At 42.3% G+C, this 26,962-nt stretch overlaps 1 protein-coding gene across 4 annotated transcripts in view; it reads right to left on the reverse strand.

Moving 5' to 3' along the window:
• LOC113135345 (C-terminal-binding protein 2) overlaps positions 1–26,962 on the reverse strand; it is an 81,373-nt gene that overhangs the window by 27,508 nt on the left and 26,903 nt on the right. The window contains exons 1-2 of one of the 4 annotated variants that reach the window (XM_026315300.1): positions 21,095–21,111; positions 18,813–19,036 (exon numbers count right to left, since the gene is read on the reverse strand). In XM_026315300.1, coding sequence (XP_026171085.1) covers positions 18,813–18,882 — 70 coding nt within the window. In that variant the 5' untranslated portion in view covers positions 18,883–19,036; positions 21,095–21,111. Of the gene's footprint in view, positions 1–9,498; positions 11,309–18,812; positions 19,037–21,094; positions 21,112–26,962 lie in introns of those variants that run through there. The other 3 variants (XM_026315299.2, XM_026315301.1, XM_026315298.1) reach the window with 3 other exon arrangements.

The raw sequence follows: 26,962 nt of genomic DNA on the forward strand, positions 1-26,962 counted from the left end.
AGCAGGCACACAAAAGTTGCTGAAATATGGGCACAAGTCATAGCCTGACCAAACACTCTACTGCCGCTGCCATCACACCTCCCCCATCTAGCAAAGCAGAGGGAGAAAGTGAGCATGAATGAGAGGAAAAGGGACGAGGATGGAGGAAGTGGGGTGAGCCAGCTGCAGGTGGTCTCCAGATGTGGTGGCTCTGGGGACGGGCCACTCTGGCGCTGTTAAGGGCGACTCAGAGCTCCCCCTTCCCCTTTTCCTTCCATCGCTCCTCCTCCTCTTTCAGTGACAGGAGCCATCTGGCTTGGCAGAGAGAGTTGAGACACAGCAGAGTCCCACCCTTCCAAGTGCGGCCCCTGCGTGCCACTCAGTAGAGCGCATGAGTAAATAAAATGCATGCACACACACATACAATACCTTCTGCACCCCCCCGAAAAGCTGTCATATGGCTATTAACCCATCAAAGCTGGGGCCCAGCTGTGCTCCATTACCATAAATACACCAGGGTTGTGGGGTCTTGTCAACCAGAACTCAGCCATCAGATACTATGAGGTGACCACTTACAGCCTTTCAAAGCTCACTTTGTTAAAGAGTTACAGCCATTTTCATCCTCATAGCCGCCCTTGCTTCATCGCCCACACATCTACTCATCCGCCTCCCTCCACCATGGCAGATGATATTTCACACTTCTTCAGGAGCTCAGACCACTGCACCACTACCCACTAATACCCCAAAACCCTCTGGTAACTGGAGTTTGCATTTTGGTCACATAATATGACACGCAGAACACCTGACACCTTTAAGCTCCACTGACTCTGCCCCATGTCCAGTATGCCATCAGTTGATGCACTTCACTTCAGCTGAAGTGCAATTACCTAGGGGTAACAGGATGGTCTCGAATAATCAAAGAACAGCCTCAAAAACATTTCCTGGAAGATAAATCATTTGACTTTCTTTATTCATAGGAAAGTAAAATAGCTTCCCGCCCTCCAATTGTCAGTCATTACAGCTCTGTTAAGAACCGTTTTTGAAAAGGTTAGCCAGTTAAACCCCTGGCTGCGTCCTGCAGGCACATTTGGTCTTTGTATGGCTTGGGAATAGTCTTAAAAGGATTCCTGGGTAATTGTCTATGCTGCAGTAGAAATTGGGAATGGAGGAAAATAGACTGTAATGACTGAAACGGTACAGAGTAGCTGTAACATAATGGCCAGTGCGAGCAATGCAGGGTCAGTACAGCACTGCTCTCTCAGATAGCACTGAACAAATAAAACCCTCCATGTCCTATTAGCATGTACAACATACCAAACAGAGGGGTGGCTGCTTCTTAAAAAGTCTTTATTTATTTTATTTATTCATTATCTTAGCATCTGCTCTCTGGCATAAAGGAGGCTTTTTTAAGTCTTTGTCCTTCAGGGAAATAACATTCAGCTTGCTTGTTAGACAAATAAAAACAGTAATGCCAGCAAATGGTGGGCACAGAAATATTCTAATGTGACTAAAATGTCCTAAAGATGTTTAAAAAAAACCCTAACAGAGCTCTGAAGCTTTTCATTGCTGCCGTTTTATATGTTCCCACATGGGACATGTTCTGAGACTCCCTGCTGTGACTGTTGGCTGCTGAGTTGAATGAATGGCAACCAGTAGCATTGATTTGCAGTGCAGGCCACAGATAAAACCACAGGACAAAAGAGAAAGCAGGGGGACAATAGAAGAACACAGTTGGCCACATGGGAAACAAATAACAACTGGTCGATCGGGACGACCACAACTGACCACAGGCGCACTCGTTCCAGGAAGGGAAAGGTCTCGCAACACGCGACAAGAAAGGTTAGCAGCTCCACAACGAGGCAACCCACTGTGATGGTCAGAGGAATGACTTCTTTCAGGAGAAAAATATCCACAGGAACACAGATTACTGCTCTACCTTACTTTTATTCCTATTCTTTTCATCTCCTCTCAATTTTATTCTTCAACTATTCCGTTTCCCTGTCTCCTTCTGTGGCCTCCTCCCTGACAACAGACTATGAAGAAAGTAAATATGTGCACGATGTAAAGCAATCGGTTAACCTCTGAAATACCCTGGCAATGAGATCTCCTGCTCTTTACTCTTTTCAGCTGCAGAAAAACGAAAAAGAGAAGGAAAAAACACAAGGTTGGCCACTACTTCAGAGGGGATATTCAATATCCATGAGCTTTTTCATTTCACACTGATGAATAATTCAGGGTGACCTGCCCACCACTGAGAGAAAAAGAAGGGCAGGGAGATTAAAAAACAAGGACTGAGGAGATGTGCAGAGGTAGCTGTCTGGCTTAGTGGATGGAGCTGTTCGACATGCACAAACCCAATCCCCTCCCCAGCTGCCATGGAGAGAAGAATAATGTACAGTAGAAGTGACGACGGATAATTGGGGAGATTATATCAAAGTGCTGCCATTCTTACAGCGCGAGCAGCGAACACACATTGTTACTATCCTGTAAACAAAACAGTGAGTAGAATAAACATGACAATGAGATCTCCACACATAGCTGGAAGGTTGTTCTCACCCATCATAACATATCACAAGCGCGCACACACACTTAAGCACACATATTCACACTCTTAATCTTGCTATTAGCGCTTAGCAATGACCTTTAGGACTGTGAAGGCGTGCACAGGGGTTTGTACTACAGCAGCTAAATTCCAATCAGCTGACCTCTGAGTCATTGCTGTGCAACCCACATTGAAAAAAAAAATAGCTTTTTAAATTTTAATTCAGGACCCTTTAGTGTGTTTTGGGTCATTTTAAATTCAATTTCGTCTTTAAAAAGTGTGAGGAATACAAAACACACCCTTGAAAATTGCTGTAAAAATGTCTAAAACTGTATCAACAGTCAGAAATGAAGTTCAGACGTTGGAAACATTATTGTCCATTAAAAAGCTGATGGAAACCTCTCGCAAATGGCTCACAAATGCATTAAAACAACAGCAGCAGCCAAGTAGATAGAAGAAAACTGAACTCTCAGACCAAGAATGGCACTCCTGACCCTGTGCAGAAGTCGCCTGCTACTTATGTGCACGCACACAAACACACTCAAACAGTCAAGCTGTCATAAGCAGGGAGAGACCAGCTGTTCCTCATTCCCTCAAAGGCTCTGTTCCCTCCATGGGTTGGCTGGCTTCGCAGAAACCATTAATCCCTCTGTGAACGCAAGCAATGATTTGGAAAGATCAACCATGAGAAAACAGTGAGGGAGTGGTGAGGGGTGGCTGCTTGAGAGGGGATGGGTCTCAATAACACTTTTTTCTTCTCACTTGAGTTTTTTTTTATATTTCTGAGAGAAAACTACTGCAGTGGAAAAATTGTTTTTCCTGGACATATTTCCCCAGGGACACAAACGATACAAAGGCTGAGTGAAGATGGAGCAGCAGATACTTTATGTAAGATTTACCAGGTTCTTTGGAAATTTGAGACACAGAAGGACTGCCCCATATAAGTGTTGAAGAAGCTTATGGTGAAGAGTGACCATTTAATATCACAATCTTACAGTCGGGGTGAACACGGTACAGCTCTTTTTTCTTTACACAGCAGCTGTCAAATTTCAGACAATGCTGCTGAACAATGAGCAAAGAGTTTTTTCATGGCTAAACAGCTCTTTAAATTCAATCACATGAGCTCAAACCATCATATCCTTTGTTTTACTTGAAGTCCAGGCTGAAGAGAAAAGCCTCCAAAAGTGTCTGCTGAGAGTGTCTGAATTCTCTCAAAGAATTCAGACACTGACTGAGACCAAAAATTAAATAAATGATATGCTCTAAAATTAGGTGAGCATAAATGTTTACAACTCCTACACTGTTCATGTGGTGGATGGAAACAATCTCAAATAAAATGTAGAAATCAGAACTTTAATCTCATTGTTCAATTACAAATTCAAAGCCCAAACATTCCCAAACATGACAAAATCAACTCTCAAACTCCGTAGCTGCACCGTACATGTTTAAAGAGGTGCATTACATCAACGTATACAACTGGTGTTTTACATGGCCACATTCCCCATAATAACCCCTGACTGATACCATGTGAGCCAAAACCTCTTGTCTCTCACTACTCATTCATATCAGTGGGATTAGTGAGGATGACAGACTCCCACTGATGCGTGATTTATAGTAGCATCCACACACACGTGTGTATGCTAGCGCTTGTACACACATACTAAGCAACAAGGATTTCCCCACTCTAATTCTCAGACTATTTCTAGATGGGGTAATTTAAGCCATTAGCCCTCCACAATACCAGCCTCTGCCTCATCAACAAGAATTAGAAAAGGGGTCAATATATCGTGTAGTCAGGAAGTATTAATTATTTTGGCGCCTATCAATTCCTCAGTATTAAAGTTGAAATTAAATAATGACTATGAGTTTAAGTTTGCACTTCAAGCTTTTTTACAATGGTATTTACTGTACATCCACACCAGATGAACAATGTAGGGTTTTAATCTAGGGAACAAAGGGTCATCATAATTAGTATTTATTAAAGAGCCGATGACCCTCTGAAATCTACATTATGATCCATCCCAATTTTTTGGCTTATTTCAGGGTTTCTGCCTTTATTTTGTTCTTCTGTCAGTAAAAATCATCATTGATCCAACTGAGACTAGGTAACTGAGTGGTTCACAGTCAACTCCTTGGTTGCCTATATGTGTTTAGAATCATTATGCTGCTTTACTGCATCTAGAAGTAGGAGAATATGTACAAAATGTTCACCCATAAGAGATGTTAAAACCTTCACAAAGCCTTAAATTGAAAAAGTCTTGTAGTTCCTGTTTAATTTCAAATCCACTGTGCTAAAGTCGAGCCAAGACAATACAATCACATCACTTTCCTAATACCTTCTGACTGCACTATATTCACACAGTAAATAGTGCTGGTCAAAGGAGAAAAGAGACAGATAGAGGAAACTTAAGGTCTTGTCTCCATGTCCTGCTGTCAGCTCTGTCACATCCAGCCAAGCCTAAGATAAAGACAAACACTTCCTGCTGCTGAGATACAGACATCTGTGTTTTTCGGATATGTGTGGCAGGATAATGGGTGGGGGGAGTGGGGGGCAGCAACACTGTGTATTGTGTGTCATCCACACTTTGAGTTATTCATATGAGACACCACATGCATGAGTGCTGAATAAAAGCACTGTTAATCAAAAATCAGAGTGGCCACAAAGGAAGATAGTCACTACCTTGTGTCCAACACATGCACACAAACACAGAGAAATCAAGGCATGTCCAAAACAATGTCTAAGGCCACACTGACATATCAGGAAATGTTTTCTTTCTGGCTAGTAAGTGGAAAACAAGCAGGTGTGCACAGTGAAATCAATGTCAGCCACCTGAACAAAGCAGTTTAGCCAAGGACAGCTGAGAGCACATTAGGCATGCATCCTCATGTATGTCCTTCCAAACACAGGCAGGGAGATTAAAACCCCATTCAGGCCCCCATGGGAGCCATGCACTGGAAGGTTACATAACTGTCAGCCAGTGATGGTTTCCTGTCAACAACAAAAAAGAAAAAGAATCTGCCATAATTTCAATAACCTCCCAGAAAGCAGCGGATACAACCTGGGCAAAATGTCACAAAATGTCAAAGAGAACAGATTTATACGGGTGAACATGTCCATTGATACATTCCATATGGCTATGAGGGCCTGTTGCCAAGTTCAACTCTGTCCTTCCTCTAAGCAACAAGCTCTGACCCCAAGCACACCACCACCTCCCCCATACTGCCTCCTAATTCTTCAGCCCAAAAAAGTAAAGCTGAAGATGTTCTGTGGATTATCTCTACAAGGAAGTCACGTGCCCGCATTTGTGGACAATGTGCAAGCATCCACCTCAGTTAATCTACTGAGGACACATACAGGCTTCTAGCCAATCATGTCCCTAGTTGGCTACTCTGCTTCACGTGATAGTAAAATTAAGTTTACCCACCTGCGTTGCTGTGTGGGATGCCACTGATAGACAATTCCATGGCCAATGCGGGTGCTGCAAGGCGCTCTCCCTGCTTTAGGTGGAACGGAACTGTTGCAACTAAGCTCAACTCAAACATCTAATGCCATTATAAACAGTACTTATTGCTTTAGCCAACCAAGACAGTGCCCAGCAGAGAGGCAGGGCCCTCCCACCTGCACCTTTTACTCAAATATTTTTAGGAACTACCAATTTCACTGCCGCTCACATCTTTGCTTTCAAAACTTTGCTTTGAGAATAACAAAAAACGTAATAATATGGAAATGTAGCTGCCTCGGAGGCTATGTGAAAATGTACACTTTGATGTGAGATGATAAAAAGAAGACTGGTTTGTACTGGAAGAACTACCAATATATTCAGTAGATGCACCAGGAATAATGTGTCAACTTTTCATCAATATGCATGTTTGAACATAAAATACCATGCGTGTCATAAGAGATGCTCTTCACTGACGTGCTAGATCCCTTGCACAAAAATAAGAAGCAATCTCTTGAGATGTACAAAGAGAGAGAGAAGCTAGAGGAAGAGAAATGTTTCTATTAAGTGTCTTGGAACTACTTATTATTTTCACTCAATTTTCTCCTGCTCCAAACTGCAAATAGCTGCTCAAAAAGAGTAACAAGTGCAGAAAATAAACATGCAACACTGCATGCATGGTTCCACTTTTCTCCTTTCCTTAAATGTGGAGATTATCTATCTCTGATTACCACCGAGACCTAGGTTGCTTAGCAACACACAATTAAGAAGTATGTTTTCCAATTGTCTGCAAGGGCTGCCCATTATCAGATGAAGTTACTGAAGCAACAAATGTCAGCTACATGCAAATGAGTTTGTTGTGCTAAATGGAGGGGGGGGCAGCAGTGCCCATAGAAAGCAGCAGCATTTCACGGAGCTCCCACAAGTGATTCGCCTTCGTTGGATCTTCCACCTTGCTTTTTATTTCCTTCACAGCACATGAAGGGAAGCCACTTCATAAACGTCATTACCTATAACAAGTTCAGCAGCCCACAGGCCTATTAGGGAGGCAAGCAAAATACAGGGTTACGTGGCTGAAAGCAAGGTTAAAAGATTTATGTCTTCCCTAAGCTCATCAGCTGTCATCAGCAGGGAAATATATCAGCTTGTTAAGAGGAGAAATCAAGGCCTTTATATACAAAATAAGCTCAGATGAAGCCTCACTGATGAACATAAAAATCTAAAACATTACTTGTATTAACCTTGTATGAGACAAACAAGTTCCGCAAAAAGTAAACAATTATACGTTGGCCACTGAAAGTGAATAAATATATTCACAGGAGTGTGTAGTTAAAAAGAAAATACCAATGTAGAAATAAATAGACAAGTATGGTCTTGCTGTAATATGTTAATTAAACCTTTAAAGTAATTTCTTTCAAGGCTATAACTCAAAATTAGATACTCTTAAGAATTTATAGTGAGCATTACAACTGTTGTTGTTATTTGGCAATCATTTTTTTACCTGCTTACATAATATCAAATCCTGGTTCACCCATAACTTTTTGAAACTCAACCCTGACAAAACTGAAATTCTCCTCGTGGGCACCAGATCCACCCTTTCTAAAACCAGCACCTTCTCCATTCAAATTGACAACAATACTGTCCCCCCCTCCCCCCAAGTTAAAAGCCTGGGTGTCATCCTAGACGGTACTCTCTCCTTCACTCAGCATATCAATACCACTACCCGGTCGGCCTACTCCCATCTCCGTAACATAAACCGCATCCGTTCCTCACTCACCACCGATAGCACGGCAATACTCATTAACGCCTTTGTCACCTCTCGTTTGGATTACTGTAACTCACTCCTCACTGGTCTACCTCTCAAATCACTTCGCAAACTTCAACTTGTCCAGAACTCTGCTGCCCGAATCATCACCAGAACTCCATCCTCACATCATATCACCCCTGTCCTTAAACAACTTCACTGGCTCCCTGTGTCCTTCCGTATAAACTATAAAATCCTCCTTCTCACCTACAAAGCCCTCCACTCTATTGCCCCACCATACATCACTGAACTACTTCATATCTATTCTCCGCCTCGTCCTCTCCGCTCCTCCAGTTCCACTCTCCTCTGCACCCCTACAGCGCGCCTGGCCACCATGGGCGCTAGATCCTTCAGCCACACTGCGCCCCGCCTTTGGAACATTCTCCCTCATCGCATCCGGTCGTCTCCGGACTTATCAACTTTTAAATCATCACTCAAAACATATCTGTTCCGTATAGCGTTTTCCACCTAACTCTCTTAACTTCTCAAAGCAGCCCGTGATGTCCTACCACCCTCTGCCTATTTCATATTGTCTCATACTGTTTCATATTTGTTGTTCTGTCATCTGGGTTTCTGTATTTCAATTTACTTTTACTGTACTTCGCCCACTTCCTAGATAATCCACGCTTTTGCCTTTACATTCTCTCCCGCCGTTTATGTATTCTTGTTACTGTTGTTTTAATGCACTCTATGTATATCATGCTGTATGCTTCCTTTTCTATCTGTAAGGTGACCTTGAGACTTTGAAAGGCGCCATGAAATAAAATGTATTATTATTATTATTATTATTATTTTAATTACCTATATACTGCTTTAAACGATTGCCAAGCCAGTAAAACAGGAACAGACACTATCTACTGTCTGAAGTGATAATTCTTGAGTACAAAGAAATATGTGAAAGAACTTTTAGCTCAGCTGCAATGTAACCAGAATTTCAAACAACAAAATGGTGTCTATAAAAACAGATACCCATTATAGTCTGCAGAACTATACATCCAATTAGTGTGATTGGATTTGAAGCAGTTAAGCCTGTGATTAGGGAGAGTACTGTGTAAAATAGAATGACACCAACTCTGCATCAAGGAAATAAACTTTTATATACTAAAGAAAGACAAGCTGGATGGTTATGACATTTATCATGTCCTGTAGACTAATATGTATATTAGTTTGTCACAGGAACAGCTAATAAAAACTATTCTCTATTTAAGTATTTAAATGTGTAGCTCATCATCGTCAATTATTAAATTCTCACCACATGTGAACATATCAAGTACAAGAAACCGTGAAAAAGAAAAGCGGAGTGTTGCTCCAAAAGGTTTCTGACCATTAAACTAAGTAAAAGAAACAAACTGAAAACTGTTGACCTCAATAACTGAAGTGTTGCTCATAAGAAATGTTTCAAGTTGGTGATGAGACAGGATCCCCTCCAGCAAATGACACAACTCTGTTGCAATACATGTATAAATAGTTGCATAATTTTAAAAAAAGACCTCTCAGAGCAAAGCTGCTTAACTTGTCAGATGCATCCTACATGCTACTCATCCATTCAAAAAGACTGTCAGTCTGATTTTTTATAGAATGCCAAGAAAATATCGTATACAGAATTCTCTATTCATCAAATATATGACAAAACTAAATCAATAAACTAAATATTTGCCAATGCCCACAGATAAAAATATATATGAACAGCAAGGACACGATACAGGTTTGAGTAAGGTGAGGTTTGACATTACTTGTGTCAGGTGTGGTGGCCATGGTTGAGACTATCACAGGTGGACCCGTGCGACGTCCTACCATCTTAGTGTTGTGTAGGTTTTGCGCTTGGAGAGTGGAAGATGATGTTACTGGAACAATTGTAGTCTCAGGAGCAGCACTGATCCCTTTCCGGAGAAGCTGTGGGCTGTGAAGGGGGCTTGACGCTGCTACTGGCGATGCTGGGGGAAGGTTGGGAGCTCTCTTCATCAGTTCGATGGGGGAATAGGAGCCAGAAAATGTTTTGGGCGCTGCTCCAGGGGTGCCTGGAGCTGGTGGAGGCTGCTGTCCAAGAGCAGACATGGCAAGACCAGTGTGGGCATTGTACATGGACAAGGGTCTTCCAGTCAAAGAACTGCTATATCCTCCAGGGCTGACTGGAAAAGCTCCAGTTGCCAGGGGCCGTGCTCCTGGGTAGGTGGTGGTTTCTAGGAGGTGTTGGGAAGGTGCACTGCTGGGTCTTCTACCAAGAAACTCTCCCATCCGGGGAGACACTGTCTGGATGGTGGTAGGAGGTTGCTGCATTAGGCTGGGATCCATGGTCAAACCCTGGGGCTGCATGTAGAGGTCGTTACGATGGCTGAAGCTGTTGGATCGGGTACGTGTTGCTGTCCCACCTGTCTTACAACCAAGCACCACACGAGACAGAACACGAGCTTGGGCCAAGTTAGGGGCCACAGAGCGGACATCATGGTCCTCCATCATTCCAAGCGTGGCAGTGGAATCAAAGCCATGTTGAAGCAGGAGGGTGATAGTGCTCTCAGCCAAGCCTTCAGCTCGCAAGAAAGCCAAGAAAGCAGGGTCCACCATCTTCTTAGGGTCTGCAGCACTGGGGTGGTGAAGAGGCAGGCTGGAGGTCATTCCTGCTGAGGCAGCCACCATGACTGAGCTAGGGTCATAGTTTGGGTCATAAGGCAGCCTCTGAGAGGCTACAGTTCCATAAGCCTGGGGGAAAACTCCGGCCATTCCCTGAGAAGATGGGTCCACCACAGAACTGGTGGCAGCTGGCTGGCGTGGATCCAGCGGTAAGCTGTTGATATTATTATAAGGTTGAAGGGCAGAGAGAGGCGGTGGCTCAACAGCGTAAATAGGAAGAGGGGGCTGAACCCCGTAGACTGCAGTGGGAGCAGGAGAGCTGCCACCAATACGCTGGCCGTCTCGGATCATCTTAGATCCCAGAGTTTCCCTGTACAACCGGCTCAGCTCATGGATGGGAGGGGGAGGAGGTGGCAGGGGAGGAGGCACAGGGTTAGGCATAGAAGCAGAGGCCAGCACAGAAGGTGTGGTCCTTGCCTGTCCTTGATCCCATGTAGGTCTCACACCGCCAGCGCTGGACCCATAACGTGAAACTGAGCTGGTCAGCAAGTGTTGGTTATCCGTATAAAACCCAGACACTTCAGGTGGCTGACCTGTTATGGTACCATCTGCCAGGTAGTAGTCCTGAGGTGGTGCAGAGACCTGGCCTGTCATCATTTGCCTAAGATAGAGGTTGCTGCTTAGATCAGTCATAGAGTTCTTCCTCAGTAACTGCTGCCCATGCTGGTCCTGCTGAATCTGCCTGTATTGGCAAGGCTGGAGGACTCGATTCTGTTTCTCACCAAGATCTAGGCGATGGTGAAAAGACACTCCAGGTTCTCCTCCACCGAGTGGCAGAGAATTTCTACGCCCTGCAATATTGCCACAGTAGTGACAGCGACTTGTAGCCCTGTCGCTCTGGCCTTCAGACCAGTCAGGATGAGCACACTGGCCCAGAGAGCCACCAAAATGCGACTGCTCACTTGAGTTAGGCATCAGTGAAGACAATAAACCAGACGGCTATACAAACATAAACTAGAGCTTAGTATTATGTTTCAACTCTCCAGTTACACTCACCCCCAATCAAAAGAGAGGAGTGGGGAGCAGAAAAGGTGAAGCCAGAGGTACCCTTTTACCTGATCTGCTGTTGCAGCTATCCCACCCCCACCTCCTGACTCTTAAGTCTATGCTATCAGGTAGCTCCCTGCTGACAGCCTATCTAAATAATTCAGCCCTGGAAACATTAGAAATCCATGAGGAGAGGCACAACATGACAAACACATTAAAAGTGTACACACAGACAGAAAAAAAAAACACACCTTTATGGCGAGGCTTTACTCCACTCTACAGCAAGGATCATGCTTGTGCTTGAGCATCGTGCTGACAATCCAAACCAAGACAGAGGGTAAAGAAATTGAGGTTAAAAAAAAAAAAAAAAAAAAAACACATGCTGCACAATGCAAACAGAATGGAGGAGGGGACGGGATGCACTAATCCAATGGGACTGATGCACGGCATTGGCAGGGACTGTTCTCTCGTCGACAACATTTGCCACAAGGGGATTAGCGTCAAACTAAAACCTGCTTAAATCTACTGTGCCCCATGACATCATTTGAACCACACAGTGCTCACAGTTAGCACATTGCTCAGGCCCCTGGATGTCTTTACGGAGTGTAAACCTATATTTTTTATGGTGCTTAGAGGTTACTGCTGACCCATTCATTGGCCTGAAGCTGGCATCACTATGGCTGAGAATGGATCTTCCCAGAGGGAATGAGGAGGTCGGGGACTGACATGCTTACTGTTGTGCATCCCTGGAGAGAGGGGGAGGGAATGGTTGCAAAGGCCAGACATTCAAGTACTACTGAGGGTCAATTTAATCCACTGGCTACTAGGAGCAGGCCAGCAAAACTGTCTGCTCAAACCATGAACAGCCTCCTCTACAGGGCAACTGTGGAAAAAAAGCTCCCTATGACAATTTCCAGAAGTCCAAGATGACATATTCAAACCGTTTGACCAGTAATTCAACATCAAAAGATATTCAGTTTACAGGGATATAAAGCAGCAAAGCAAATCTTGAAAACATATAATGTAATATACTTTTATAATAAGGCCTGACTCACAAAACATAGATTCACTAAATAAATCATGAACTGCATCTTTATCACTTGAGTCTTAGTTTCTCATAGAGAGCTTGCATTCTGCTGCTACATACACCAGATATACAACAGAGCAGATGTGGCTTATCTGAGATGTGGCCATCAGAAAAATAACCAGCAGTGTTTACTTGCCATAACAAGAGCAATGTAAACGAAAAACAACAGTAGGATGAGAAGAAAAGGGAGTCTTGATAAGTGTGATGGGAAAAAAGCTGATAAGACAAGAGGCTGCCAGCTTTGGCTTCACCTCTAAGACAGACAGAAGGGAATATGATTGGACTGCACTGGACTGTGACAACTAGATGGCTACAAGCCTGTTTCTATTCTGTGCTCGATATCTGTTTGAAAAAGGCAACAGCGGTTTAAAGGAAGGAGTTTTGCAGCAAGTCTCCAGGGACAGCACCAGGATACTCCTGAAGCTGACAAACAGAGACAGCATGACTGAGATGGGCTAAATTTATTACTGTTTAGGAGTGACAAGACACTTCTATAGCACCGTGTCTTTATGGTGTCCCACTACCTGTCAAGTCAAGCTATAAACAGCTCGTTTTCATTTTAGAGCTTAACTGATGCAATCATAATATAATACCAAAAACAAACAAAAAAAAAAAAAAAAAAACATTGTTTTATTATGGAACATCCAAATTGAGGAACATTAAGTAGGTCAATACAAAAAAAAAAAAAAATCTAAATGCTTCCCTATGGCCCTGAGCAGTCCAGGATGATGCACATCTGAAGGATGGTTTCTTTCATTAGAGGTAAAACATACCTAGCAATTTCCTTGCAGTGATTTCTCAGTGCTGTCCTCCCAGGTCCGAGTCTCTCTGCACTTTTTTGTCAGCTGTAAAACACACCATTAATCACTGTGTGTTGTATGTCTCTATGGCAATCGCCGCCAGTAACTTTTTTAACAAGCCTCTTCCAGGGCCATGTTTCTCTCAGATCCCCTCTTCCTGACAAAATATTAATGATAATCCTAAACATCTCAAGTATGGCCAGTCTAGTGTTGCTAAAACCAAAACAAGGATATGGCAGATCATATTTCCTGCCATGCAAACTGCTGCATTTCCCACAGTTCATAAGCAAGATGAGCTGGTGTTCATATTCATCATGTCTGCATCCGCTGATATGCCTCTCATGAGAGGTGCTCTATAATTAAGTGAGCATGCTATATTACACTAATCAAGCAACAGGGACACTGTACTTGCTAGTATGAATAATACAACAGAGGAAAAGAAACCCCAAACTTACACAGTGGATATTTGGTGAACAACATCAGAACTGATGCCAATGCTCCGCTTGCTAGCTCGCAGCCAATCGTACAGCTCTGTGAAAGACCTCTAGGTACAATGTGTTGAACAGACGTCCAGCAACAGTCATGCCTTTGGACCAATCTGGCCATCTTTCTAGGGCACAGGGCGCTAACGGCAGGACTTGGCAAGCAGCACAGGCAGAGATAGCTGCAGAATGATTTAGATAGCTGCGACTCTACAACTACTGATCCATTAAACTTTCATAGGGACTTCATAAATTAAAACCATGACTGGAAGAACGTGAAATTTCTACTCAATTACTGTGATTGTACAGTATATTAAAGTTTTAACAAGCCTCTGGGCCTGTTCTCACTCTAACACAAGTACAGAGAGGAAGGAGGGGCGATGAGGAAAGAAAAACACATGGTACCAATTATGGTCCAATGGCTTTCAGAGGGTTCACATCTGCTGTGTTATCAAGACACTGTCCTCCGCCTCTTTACCACCTCGCATCTCTGTGGTATATGACAACGCATGTTGCACATTTGCATGGGTGGGAGGAACGTAGGACCGAGCGAGAGCCGCTACTGCAAACCTTTTATCAGCAGAGCGAGACATCTGGTAGACTTGGTGAGGCAACTGATTAGAGTTTTGTCTTCCATTTTAGCGGGTCGGGTTGTTCTCTCTTTGCCTCATGCACGGCCCCGCGCTTCGCCTGCCTATCATTATCAAGCCAGTGGCCCATACTGCATCACAGATGGGGCAGACAGAAGGGAGAGACGACAGCCCGCTTGCTTTTTGGAGAGACAAGAAGTGTGCAGCTGAGTGAGAGAAGAGGGAGGGAAGGAGTGCAAGAGAGAGAAGAACGGATAGAACAGAAAATATTATTGCCTCCATGTCACTGATGAAAAAAAATGGAGACTATTTAAAAAAAAAAGATCACTTTCACAATACGTTCAACTAAGCTGTGACTACAAGCTGATATGGAGTAAAGAGTAAACATCTAAAAAGGCATTTAATGTATGGTTTACAAATGTCAGTATGTCCTCTCACATTTTTTACTTTAGAAAAGCCTGCAGGCCATTGTATTACCTCCTTTTCTAACACAATAAGGCCAACAACTCATTCATCAGTGTGGAATATTGTTCTAACCATAGCAGCCAACACCCTAATAAAATCCACCCATAAAAAGTCTGAATATTTGACTGACTGTTTTTAATCATCAATGGTCCAGATGCATTCTAGAGTTGATGTTTGACACCCAGCCTTTATCTTCGCTTGAACTTCAACCCCTCACCCATGTATGCAAACAAACCCCGTTCAAAGTACAGGAGAGGCGGTGGCAAGTGCAAAACACACCAGAGAAACAAGACTCATCAGCCTGTTAAAACACCACAAAGATGTAACCATCAGATATTAGAACATTAGAAAGATCATTGTTTGGTGAAGTTCTACTCTGTTTTACTGGATATAGTATAATCCTAACTGCACAACGACAGCATGAATAAAATGCTGAGTTGATTAAAACTCTCTGACTAGATTAGAGCTGCTCTAATCGAACCTATAGTAGAAGGGAAACAGTATTACAGGCTAAAAGCAAAACAATAACCATAGCAAGGATAAAAGCAAAGCAAGAGCAGAACTGTCCTCCTTGCCAGCCACATAGCCCAGTGGCAGCAGAATGATAAACACTGGTTCAGCTCAAATTAAGCTGAAATCATAAAAGGACCTGAGGCTGGGAGGAACATGGGCCATAGCAGATCATTCCTCATCACTTCAGATGACAAATGAATCTCTTCACCCTTGAGAAAGAGGAGAGAAAAGAGAGAGAGAGAGAGAAAGAGAGAGAGAGAGCTCCTATTTCTCATAACATTGGTGTAAAGAAGATGCCTCCCAGCAGCAGCTTTGATTGAGCTAACTAGCAGCTTTTGATAAAAACAGTTCCAACCAGTTCCCCACCTCCTTATTTGCAGAAAGGGCCGATTATGCTACATACACGTCAGGCAGTTAAATGGCTTAATCAGCCTTGTCATATAACTACAGAGTTACAGTAGATACTGTGTTTGAGATCCCAATGCCATAAATGTCAATGTAAAACAGCCAGAGCGAACTGTCTTGGATGACAAAATTTGTTTTCACTGTCTGGTAAACAGTAGAAACATAGGCACTGACTATTGTGGACAGTGTGGTCTCAGCAGAGATTTCTGGAAGAGACGGCTCCAGATTGAGGAGAACGGCGCAAATCACGGCTTCATCTGCACTGTATCCATTAGCCAACTGTGGGTCTGGTTGAAGTGTGAATCTGGATTAAGATGAGTTACCCCTGACAGTAGGCAAACAGGCTTTGTGAGGATTATTTCCTGTGTATGAAACAAAACCAGAGCCCTGTTTTATGTGTTTGTTTCTCTGTGCATGGAGACAATTACTATGGTAGCCTTATCATGATGCTACATGCAATCAACTTTGCCTGGTCACTGGCTCTTGACAAAGAAAAAAACGCCTTCACAATTGCCGCCAGAGAATCGATTTACTGATCTTGTATGATGGCCATCTGGAGAGAGTGTGTGTGTGTGTGTGTGTGTGCGTGTGCGTATGTGAGCAGGAACACAGACAGGTAAGCTCACCAGGAAGTAGCTCTATATGCATCACAGTAACACCTGTTACGGTCTCTCTTCACGTTGCTTTGAGCTCACGCCCAGCATAGCAGACTAACTGTTGTTCCCTGAGGAATGGCTAACTACCTCTGCTGTCTAATTCATACAAACGCAACAGCTGGATGTGGACCGAGACTCTAATCAGGAAGGATTCCCACCAATGAACGATCCACCTGTGATATCAAACACGACTGATTTTATGACTCCACTTTAGGACTGGGTGATTATTCAATATTATTGTTTATAGACATTGACTGGGTTCCTACCTCCATAATCATACTATCATGATATTGTTTTACATATTCTGCCACCCAAACTACAAAGTAATTCTAAACTGCTAAAATGAATCATTTAACACAATAGATTTGGGAATTTGGGAAATATGTTTATTTGCTTTCTTGCTGAGAGTAAGATGAGATAATTGATACCACTCACATGATACACGCAGTTTCCTGGCAATATATATATATATATATATATATATAAAATAAGGAACTGTATGGATCTTCATACTGGACATCCTCTGCATTTCTGAATCTAATAACCTGAGGAGCTGTTCACATTCGACAATTTCACTTATATTCTGCATGTCAGGCTTAGTTTTTCTCAAATACCTCAGGCTAAACTGCTTTAAATGCGCCTGTTTCCAAGCAAGGAAACAAGGCAAACAAGGATTACATGCCTCAGAGCGTAGACACAGCTCTGAAATAGCATTTATAACATTAATTAGGGAGATGCAATTCGTAGAAGATATAATTTTAAAGTTAATGTTAAAAAGGGGGTTTTGGTGACTAGTCCTGATGGCCTGTAAGAATAAAGTGCTACATTTTGTTTCTTTTCCTTTTCTAAACCAACAATGGCACTGTATCACAATTCATTCTCCTGATGAATTTTAATATATCACAAGCTACTGCTTCGGATCAAAAATTCAATGGTGGCCGGGATTGAAAACTAGGACTGTGGACCTTTATAGGATGCATGGCATATGTCCTTCATTTCAGCACAATGCTGAGGCGCTTACAAGACCTGTGCAGGTACATCAAGCTGCAAAACCAATATGGTGGCACTAGGGGTAATGGTGCGTCTAGCTTCATTTTCCAGCACTGCAGTCATGTCGGCCTCTCTGTGCTGGTTCCAGGAGGGCCCAGCAGATTAACAAGCCTCTCGGGGACCCAGACAGCAGAAAAGAGATGATTTTACCTCAGGAAACAGTCTGACAGAGACACACATTCACACACACACACACAGATGCTGGGCAAAGTCAAGCAAGTGGGTTTAAAAATGCACATCCACAAAGCTTCAGACACAGTTTATACACCCACACAAAGACTCATATTCCTTGTTGTCTGGGCCTACTTTGTAGTTATGTGCACAGCAGGGGGCTCCTTTTTCTATGTTGAGGCCCTTTAATACAGCACCACCACTAATCCACATCCTAAAGCCTAATAATCGCAGCAGTTCATGGTGTAAAATTCCAAACAGCCGTGAGAGGATAGAAACCATTCAATCCCCTGTGGTAATTTAACTTGAGTTCAGATGTTTAGAGATTTGCAATAATCATAAGTCACACAACAGACACTCCTACACAAACAGCAGCTCACAGAGATGCCAGAATAAAACACTAATCTCATTTCCATCCACCAGATGACTGTTTGCTGCTGAGGTCAACATTTATACGCTGGTTACTATAGTATCTGACATACGCCATGTGCCAGGAAGAAATTATAGCAATCAATGGGTATTGATCACAAATAGGTCTTAGGGTTGTGCTAGGCTGGTTACTACAACTAAGGCTGGTTGCCTGGGGGATGTATAGCTCTAAAGTAGTGTCAGTGAAGGTAATAAAAGAACAAAGCAAGGGCTTCTTTAACACAGCTAGACGTATTTTTTTCTGTTTAATCAAATATAGCCAAATTCTATCCAAATATACAGGAGTATTTTCTTATGCAGTTACCAAATCTATACCTACTAAATTATGGCTAAAGTGAATATCATAATTATTCTGCTTAATACTGAGAAGATGATTATTTAACAGAATTATCTGCCTATTTGGAAACAGAAATGATTGGCTGAATCTGGGTATTTTGAGAGACGCAGTCTAACCTTAAGTACAGTGTACTTTTAAGAAAACATAACTCCAACAATGATGATTACAGTTTCTACTCATGATAGTACTATATTTTAACACATAACTTACCAGCTCCAAATACAAAGCATCAATATCACAAGATTTTTTTCATCAGTGACATGGAGGCAATAATATTTTCAAGATTATGATGAAATAATTATGAAAACCAAAATCGTTATTGTAAATATTATGTGATCACCTCTGCAGCCCTACTTCTGTGTACTGACCAATTGGAGCTATAGTGTTTATTGGGAGAACACCACATCTGATGTAAGAAGGTGGGACTGCGAGAAATGAGGGACATACAGATATGTTTACCTTCGCAGATCCGGTCCAGCCGCTGCCTCTTCACTTTGTGTTTGTCAGTCAGGGACATGGCGTCAAAAACAGCACGGCACAGGATGGTGCGGCACGGTTCGGCACGGCACGGCAGGATACCTCTCCTCCTCAGCCACAAATACTGACAAGGTTCAGACTCCTAGTGCACTGTCAGCACTATTCCCCGGGGCATACCGCTCGAGCACATACACCTGAAAGAAAGGCAGAAACACAGAAAAACCTGGTTAAACACGACACTGGCAAGCACACATACATTTTGTAGATACACACACGCATTATTGATGTACAAGCACAAAAAAATAGGTGATGAGGAAAGACATTAAAGAGTCCTTGACAACAAAGTCACTCAGCCTCTTGCTCACAAAGAGCTTGCGAAGCTGCAGGCAACAGATATACAGAAAATCAGTGAATCACTTAAACACACACACAGCCACACACACACACACACACACTTACTCAGATACTGCTGTTGACAAAGTGCCCCATTTGGTCTAAAAAGTGACAAAGCTTCTATGCTCTAAAAGCACCACTTTTCTCCTGTTTGAAGTGTTTTCTTTCACTGACAAATACTCATCTGAAGCTCTATCTAAGTTGTCACATTCCTTACTGATCGGTGACATTTGAGGTATCTCAACTCAGACAAATGGCAATCTACTTTTTTGCTTTTTTTGTCGTCAAAGCCATTTAAAACAAAGCAGGCCTAGAAACACTTACTCGTCATTCATTCAAAAGATGAACGTTTGACAGATGAATGTGAAAGAAGCTGATAGAACTTGTGATGGGAGATTTATCATTTGACAAAATGAAGCTTTTGAGCTGATGTGCACCTGAACGCTGACAGCCTGTCGTGTAATGACACATTTAGGCCAACAGAGGGTAGTTAAAATCTACTCACAGATGAGCACACACTCTCACTTACATCTCTATCCAATAGAGTTACACTTCATTACACGCCTATATCTCCACTGAGCTCAAACTTTTCCATCTTGAAAAATTAATTTCTAATGTAAAGAAGTGAAATTGCACAGCCTGCCATCCTTGCTCACCTCCACCATGGCTGAACCTCAATAAACTCAATTAAGATGGAATGTGGACTGGCAAATGTAATCATACTTGGATTTTCAGATTACGTTAGGGAAGTTTAGAAATTTGAGCTGATGGAAAATGTTACTCCACAAAGCCTTCAATTCAGTACCACTTCCAGACATGCAGGCAATTATTTGTACAAATCCATCTTTGTTAGAGAGAAAACAGACGAGTATGCATTTCCTCACTGGCAGTACATAAAATGCACAGCGAGGATCAGCATCTTAGTGAATCGGAGTAAATTACTGCTACACAACAGGGATTAAATGTTGCACTGAAAATTCAGATGCCACAATGTGCTCGTCCAGGACCAGAGCCAGAGGCGCCTCTCCTCTCAAAAAGTGCTGAGATCAGGAAACAGGTCTTTCTGCCAGAAAGCATCAGAGCAAAGTCATTACTTGAAGTCTTCATTATTCCTTTGTAGTCAGAATTTAGAAGAAAACCAGAAGGCAGCAAAATTCTTATCTGTGAGGGTTCACAGTGGTGTGGATGTAAGTTTGCCTTCTCCTCAATTGTCAGTCCAATTTGTCAGAATTGGATAATCAGGTCTGGAGCTCAGGGCTGGAGAGGGTGGTTGTATAATGTGACATTATTAAGACATGCCTACACATATGGGATCATACAAATCCACCACAATTAGGGGTACACAGAGTTCTTTACAGCACCTTGAGGAAAAATCCTCCGCAGACATAGAAATATATCTGAGAAACAGCTATTACCTGTTAAGTATCATCAGCCATTAGGTCATTTTCCTCTTAACCGATCTTTGTCTAATTTCGCTTCAGTTAATGATTTGGTGTGTTTCCCTAAATGCTTTTTGACAGCCCCCCCAAAAAAGGGGCAGGACATTACTGTGTTCAATGAATCATTATAAATTAGGTGTAAAATTGAGGACGTGCTATACAAACTGTCCAAATTTAGACATCTAGACAAGCTTTTAAGTTCTCCTGATACAGAAATATATTGCGAAAGTCTTTGCAAATTTTGGTTTGTTAATAAGAAATCTACACAGCAGTGCTTTTCCTACAAAATATTTTTGTCTTCTGTGTTTTCTGAAGTCAGAAAAGAGAAATTCTAACGTGAGGAAGCTGCACAGAACGGGTCACATCCACGGTGTCCACAGTCTAGCTCCAGTATGTTAACTGGCTGCTGGAAAGCCCTACCTTGTTACTTTAGTCATTTCAGTTCTTCACTCCATCCCTCCTCCTTTTTTTCATCTGTCCATCTCTCTGTAGTGCTGCTGCCTCTGAGGTCTCTCACACACAGTCATCAATCAAAGGGCCCTCTTCCAGGCCTGTCTTTGTGTGTGGGTGCATGCACACATGTGTGTGTGTGACATAAAGAGTGACAGTGACAGAGAGGGAGGGAAGTGGAGAAAAAGAGCGCTCACAAAGGCTAACTAGACACACAGAGAGGCCAAACCTTCCCCAATTCTTATTCTCCTTTCTCTAGTGAAGCACTCATTTTTTCAGCCAGCTACAAGCAGAGTGATCCTGAAACTTTGACAAAACCTCCCTGAATTACTTTCTAAAATCCAGCCAAGCATGACTTCTGTGCTTTCACAAAAACAAATCAAACTGGGCACGATTTTTCCATAATACAAAAGACAAACTGAATCAAAGTGGGCAGTGCAGCCAGCGGGGACTGCAAGGATCTTTAGGCAGGGACTTTGCGCTCTCAATCCAAACACAGAGGTCATATACATGAAACTTAATATTTAAGAGGCCTTAAGAGTACGATGATCGATAAAAGTCCCTGCGTATAGGGCCACAGCTCATTAAAACAGAAACATTTGTGTGCGAGAAGCCGAGACATTAAATGGAGGAATCCATATCTGTGACGGCCAGCTCTGCCTCCCAAGGACACGACTACGCTGTGAGCACAATCACAGTCAACAAACTCTCCTCAGTGTCAGCAGCACACAGAGCTCACTGTCCAAGTACTGTCCCCATAGGTGGGGGAGGGGCGGTCAGTCAATGAGGGATTTCAATACAGCACAACAAGCCCACAAATGGACACACAAAGGAACGGTTTCAGATCGTTCTGAAACAATTACTGAGGGAAAATTTACTGAAGTCTTAGCAACAAATTGATCATTTATTCATTTATTCAAAGAAATATTTTTGGTATTTTCAGAAACATGCTTACTTGATTTATTGCTGAGATATCAGTTCAGTACCCACATAATTGTCCTTGATCTCTGAGCATAAAAAGAACAAATCAGAAAAGCCAACTTTGGCATTTTCTTCTGCATGACTTTACCCCATGAGAATATGAAAACCCAAATCTCCAATTGAATTAATGAATGACAGAATCTTCTTATAATGCGATGAAATCTAATGACAAAACCGCCATTGCTGCGATCCGTCTTCCTTTAGAGAGACGAACAGAATCCTCTCTGACGTGATTAATTGACTTTGCCAAAATGAGAAGATCATTTGGTTTGGTAAACAGATACGAGTGCCGCCCCTAACAGACTCTCATTAGAACGCAGTGATTACTTACTTTATTAGACAGTTGGGGGGAGGCTACTGATCTGAGGCAATCTCACACAGTCAAAAGAGTCATTACAGTTACAGTATCACTTCATGTGTTGACAAAGAACAGTGTGACTTGGAAGAGCCTTAAGAACAGAGGAGAGAAGCTGCTTCCTTTTGTTTAAGACACAGAAATATGTTTGGAAAGGAGGGAGCCAAACTGGAGACGGAGAGGGAGAGCGCCTAAAGAGCATCAGTGGATGAGCTTGAGAGATTGAATAATTAAAAAGGTCAGGCTACCTGCCCGCTGTGTGTGGCTTTACACATGCAGGCAAGCGCACATACAAACACACACACGAAGTTCTGAGGGAGGCACAATGCACATTGGGGCAAAGACTGAAGAGACAAGTCATTTGGGGAAATGATCATTTTCTCTCGAACACAGTGTAGTTTGTGAACTAATTGGGTGAATCCATAATTAATTTGCTGACATTAAGCCTTGGGGTCTGCTCTACAAAGACACTTTCTAAGGATGTGAAGTGCTAGTGAAGCCTCAGGCTTAATGCTGAAGGGGGGACTCTTGTTCTGATGCTTCGTAGTGCAGGTTCTGACATTTAGGGGAGATATCTAACATGAATCCATTTCCACACGTGTCAGTTAACAGAGGGGATTTGTTTAATGGATGCCTAGATTTTCTCAATGAAACGTGATGGATAAATCCAAATTTAGCATCTTTTCAATGCACATCACACTGTTCTATCCTTGGAGAAGAAAAACATCAATGCTGAAAGATAGTAAGAGATATAAAGGAGTTTCTGGTGCTGGTTTGGCAGCGACATTTAGGGCTTTTGAACTTATTAAGGCAGAATTACCTGTAGACATCTGCAGCTAAACAGACAAAAAAAAGAAAAATAGAAGTCTGAAATTTTTAGTATAATATTTCCTAGCAATAAATGTCAAAAATGACAGAAATTGAGTAAAATTGGTAAAAGATTTAGCCATAAACTAACCATCTGATGATTAGATTTTAGTGCAGTTCACTTGAATGAAACAATTATTTATCATAATGTTTATTTTGATCCAGATCCAGACACAGATTCCAAACTAATATTTCCTACTTAAAAAAACTCACACAAAGGAATGGCACAGTAATCACTCTGAGCACTTTCTAATTTCGGAATTAATTTGAATATTTATGTAGTAATTATGTTGATAAACCTTAGACACCTGCAGTGCTTTTTATTACAACACTAAACTAAAATGATTCAGAAATTCAAATCTCCAAAGATTAAAATGAGGTAAGATTATATGGAAATAATCTTTTGATTTAGATCTGTTCGAATGTTGTTATGTAACCAGAAATCCTTATACTGTACTACAACCATTTACATCTAACCACAATTTCATGTGGCGAAAATACAAAAACCACAGGAATGGTATCAAACATCAGATGGAATGAACTTTAAAAATATTTTGACTATGTTGCAGGTTTTTGGAAAAACCATGCTTTAACTCATGGTGCTGAATAATGAACAGATGACATTTGGAAGGATATTTTTATCTGTAGTTAATCAACAGCTCGAGAGATTAAGATTATCTAACTGGTTATTTTTAGCGATCTGCCAAATTATATCTTATTCAGGGAAGCTTGAGACACAATCCTTCAATGAGTTATCACATGCACTGCAGCTTTGGAGTCTCTATTTATCTTTCCCAGCTGATGGTACAACCTCTTTGAATTTCAATGTAATGTCTCAGTGTGAGCTCTGTGGTAATCCTTGCCAAGACTGTAAAAACACAAAGCACTTGTGCTTTAAGATAGAGTTGGATAACTTCAGCAGTTACTTCTCCTGACTTAATTTCCCAGTGGAGTTTGACAGGAAAATTGTGAGGAGAGACAACTGTTAAAGTTATCTGACAGTGTGGAGCAGGGAAATGCACAGAGCAATATCCATCCCTCTTACAGCTGATTCCTATCAAAAGCTGGAGCTCTGCAAGCCTCTTCAGAGACTCAGAAATGAAAACCTCCTAAAAGCATGTAAAAATTCTCTCTGAGACTTTACACTTTAAAACAAAGAGGGAAAAAATACTTCTATCCTCTCAATTTCCCTTAGAAATAACAAACATATCTCAGTGGTATAGCTGTTTATACTATTGATATTGCTATCCATTAATACCCCTTTGTTATTTTTTTCCAAAATAGTTTTCTTTCCATTAGAGCCCTATTTGAACAATGGAGGCCATTTTTCCCTTTCAGATGCTGGAGTTCCTCCAGAGGTAACTCTGTCAGCACGGGGCCAAAACAAAGAAAGAGAAAACAGGAAGGTGTGGACACCCTGCAGCAGCAACCCAGCTCTGCTATTAATATCAACTTACATGCCCATATCCTCAGCACCTCAGGCAGTGGAGAGTGTGATTTCCATGAACTAAACGAGACCTGTGACAGCGTAGGCAGGTGACAGCTTGACACAGTTATATTTAGCTCAGTAGGCTTTACCAACTAAATGCCTGCAAACTGCAGAATTACTGAACTGGTGGCATCAGTAATGAAAGTTTGTCTAGAAATATATACAGTAAACAGGGCAGAAATCTGAGATACTCTAGCCCACCTTGTGCTATTTGCATCCGATCAATATAATCTTGTTTCTCAAAGTTCCAGAGGCTGAGGTTATCTGTGCAAGCCACAGCCAAAGGCAAAGCTGAAAACACTTCCCAGTACAGGAAAACGCCTGCAGCGCGCCAACCTGGTGAGCAAAGAGAAGGTGTGGCCTGTCTTGCAGGGGTGAGGTAAGAACTGTTCTTGCCACCAGCTTGGTGTCAGCAAAAGGCCAGGCTGCAGCTCAGACAGCCTGCCTGAGTCCAGCCGGCTCAGCCCGGCTCCCTTTGGGTCCTTCCAGGAAGAGCCAGCATGATTCAGAGCTTCCTGGTCCAAGAGAATGAGGTACTTCCACCCCAACCCCCCACTCCCCAGCCCCTTTCTATACTGTGCCCACAAACCCACACACACAAACACACACAGCCCTCACTCAGCCCTCTCCCTGTGGATGGTAAGACAGCCAACTCTGTGCAGAACTTGGGCTTACATTGGGAGGAGGCCAAGTCAAACAATGTGTTGATAAAGTCCAGAGCTGCAGAGTGGTGAGAGGAACAGAGAGAAAGAGCACAAGGCCTGTGCTGCACCACACAGGGATGGGAATTCACACAGCCAGAACACTTAAAGATAATTCTACCATGCCTAATTTTCATACTTTTGGCCATCAATCCTTCTGATAGTTGTAACATTAAACTCACGAAGTTAATTGCTAAGGTCTGGGAACACAGTGTACCACAGTGATGGAAAAACGATGAATGGAAAAATTACCATCAGCTGTAAAAGTTGATCACTGTTTACAAATTGTCTTCTTGTTCAACTTTGACCTGTTATACTTGTTATAAAACACAATTTTCCTTTGCAATAAGATTTGCTCATTTTCTCCCATATAAAGTGGTTTCATCATCTGGCCACACTGTGTGTTTCTCCTATCTGACGACTTGCAGCCATGTTTCTAAAGCTGAGCTGTTACGCTGTACGATGTCATAACAGATACAAATCATAGCAAAAAAATCCACATGGTAATAAACCAGAATTTTTATTTAAATGCAGCTTCAGCTGTGTGGTTTGTCTGCTCCCTGAGCACAGTTTAACTGACCCGATTTTGGAGAGTCAGAGCCAATAACTGACTTTACAGGAGAGCTTTTTATCCCAGTCCCCTCTGATGGGCTAACAACACAAGGTTGGTCTCTCTTTCTCTCTTTACCACATCCTATCATCTCATGCTCTACTAATACTTCAAGGGACCAGGACAGACAGACACACACATACACACACACTGACACAGCTCAGTCAATTAGTACTGGCCCAACCTTGCAGCTGAGAGATAAATGGTGTGGAGTCTCAGCAGGCTTTCGCGCGAAACTGTGCTCCTTGTCCGCCGTATGTAGAACAGCTCTCTCGAGGATGGCTAGGCCCTCCACTGTACAGAGACGGGGCAAGCGTGAGCCTGAGGAGGGGCTCAGAGTGCTTGGGCTTGTATTAAAATATGACTATGAGGACCCCCAAGTCTCTAATCAGAGAAACCTGATCTGAGAAGCAAGAGGAGAAGAAGGTAAAGGAAGAACCAAGAAGGTTCAGTTTCAGTTCATCCTACTTGTTTAACCATTTGTTTGTGTAGTTGTGGCTAATCTGTCCCCTGCAGTAGATCTAACACAGAATGTTTCCCAGGGGAAAAAAAAAACACTAAATATTTAGTGTTGTTAGCTCCAGTGTCTGAATCTAAAGAATACCAGTCTTGCCTGTCTTTATATAACTTAAGTTTAAAATTGTGATTCGTCAAAAAAAGCCAGCCAATTCTCACTCTGCTGCACTGCATCATTTAAGTGTGCATTTTATGACCGTCTAACCTGGGGTGTCAAAATTTCCCCATCCTCAGTGAAATGTGAGGCGACTGTGTTTAAATCTATCCACTCTGATGAACATTTGCAAAGAGGTACTATACATTTATGGATATGAAAAAA

The sequence above is a fragment of the Mastacembelus armatus genome, chromosome 19 (genome assembly GCF_900324485.2).
Source record: "Mastacembelus armatus chromosome 19, fMasArm1.2, whole genome shotgun sequence".
NCBI lineage: Eukaryota > Metazoa > Chordata > Actinopteri > Synbranchiformes > Mastacembelidae > Mastacembelus > Mastacembelus armatus.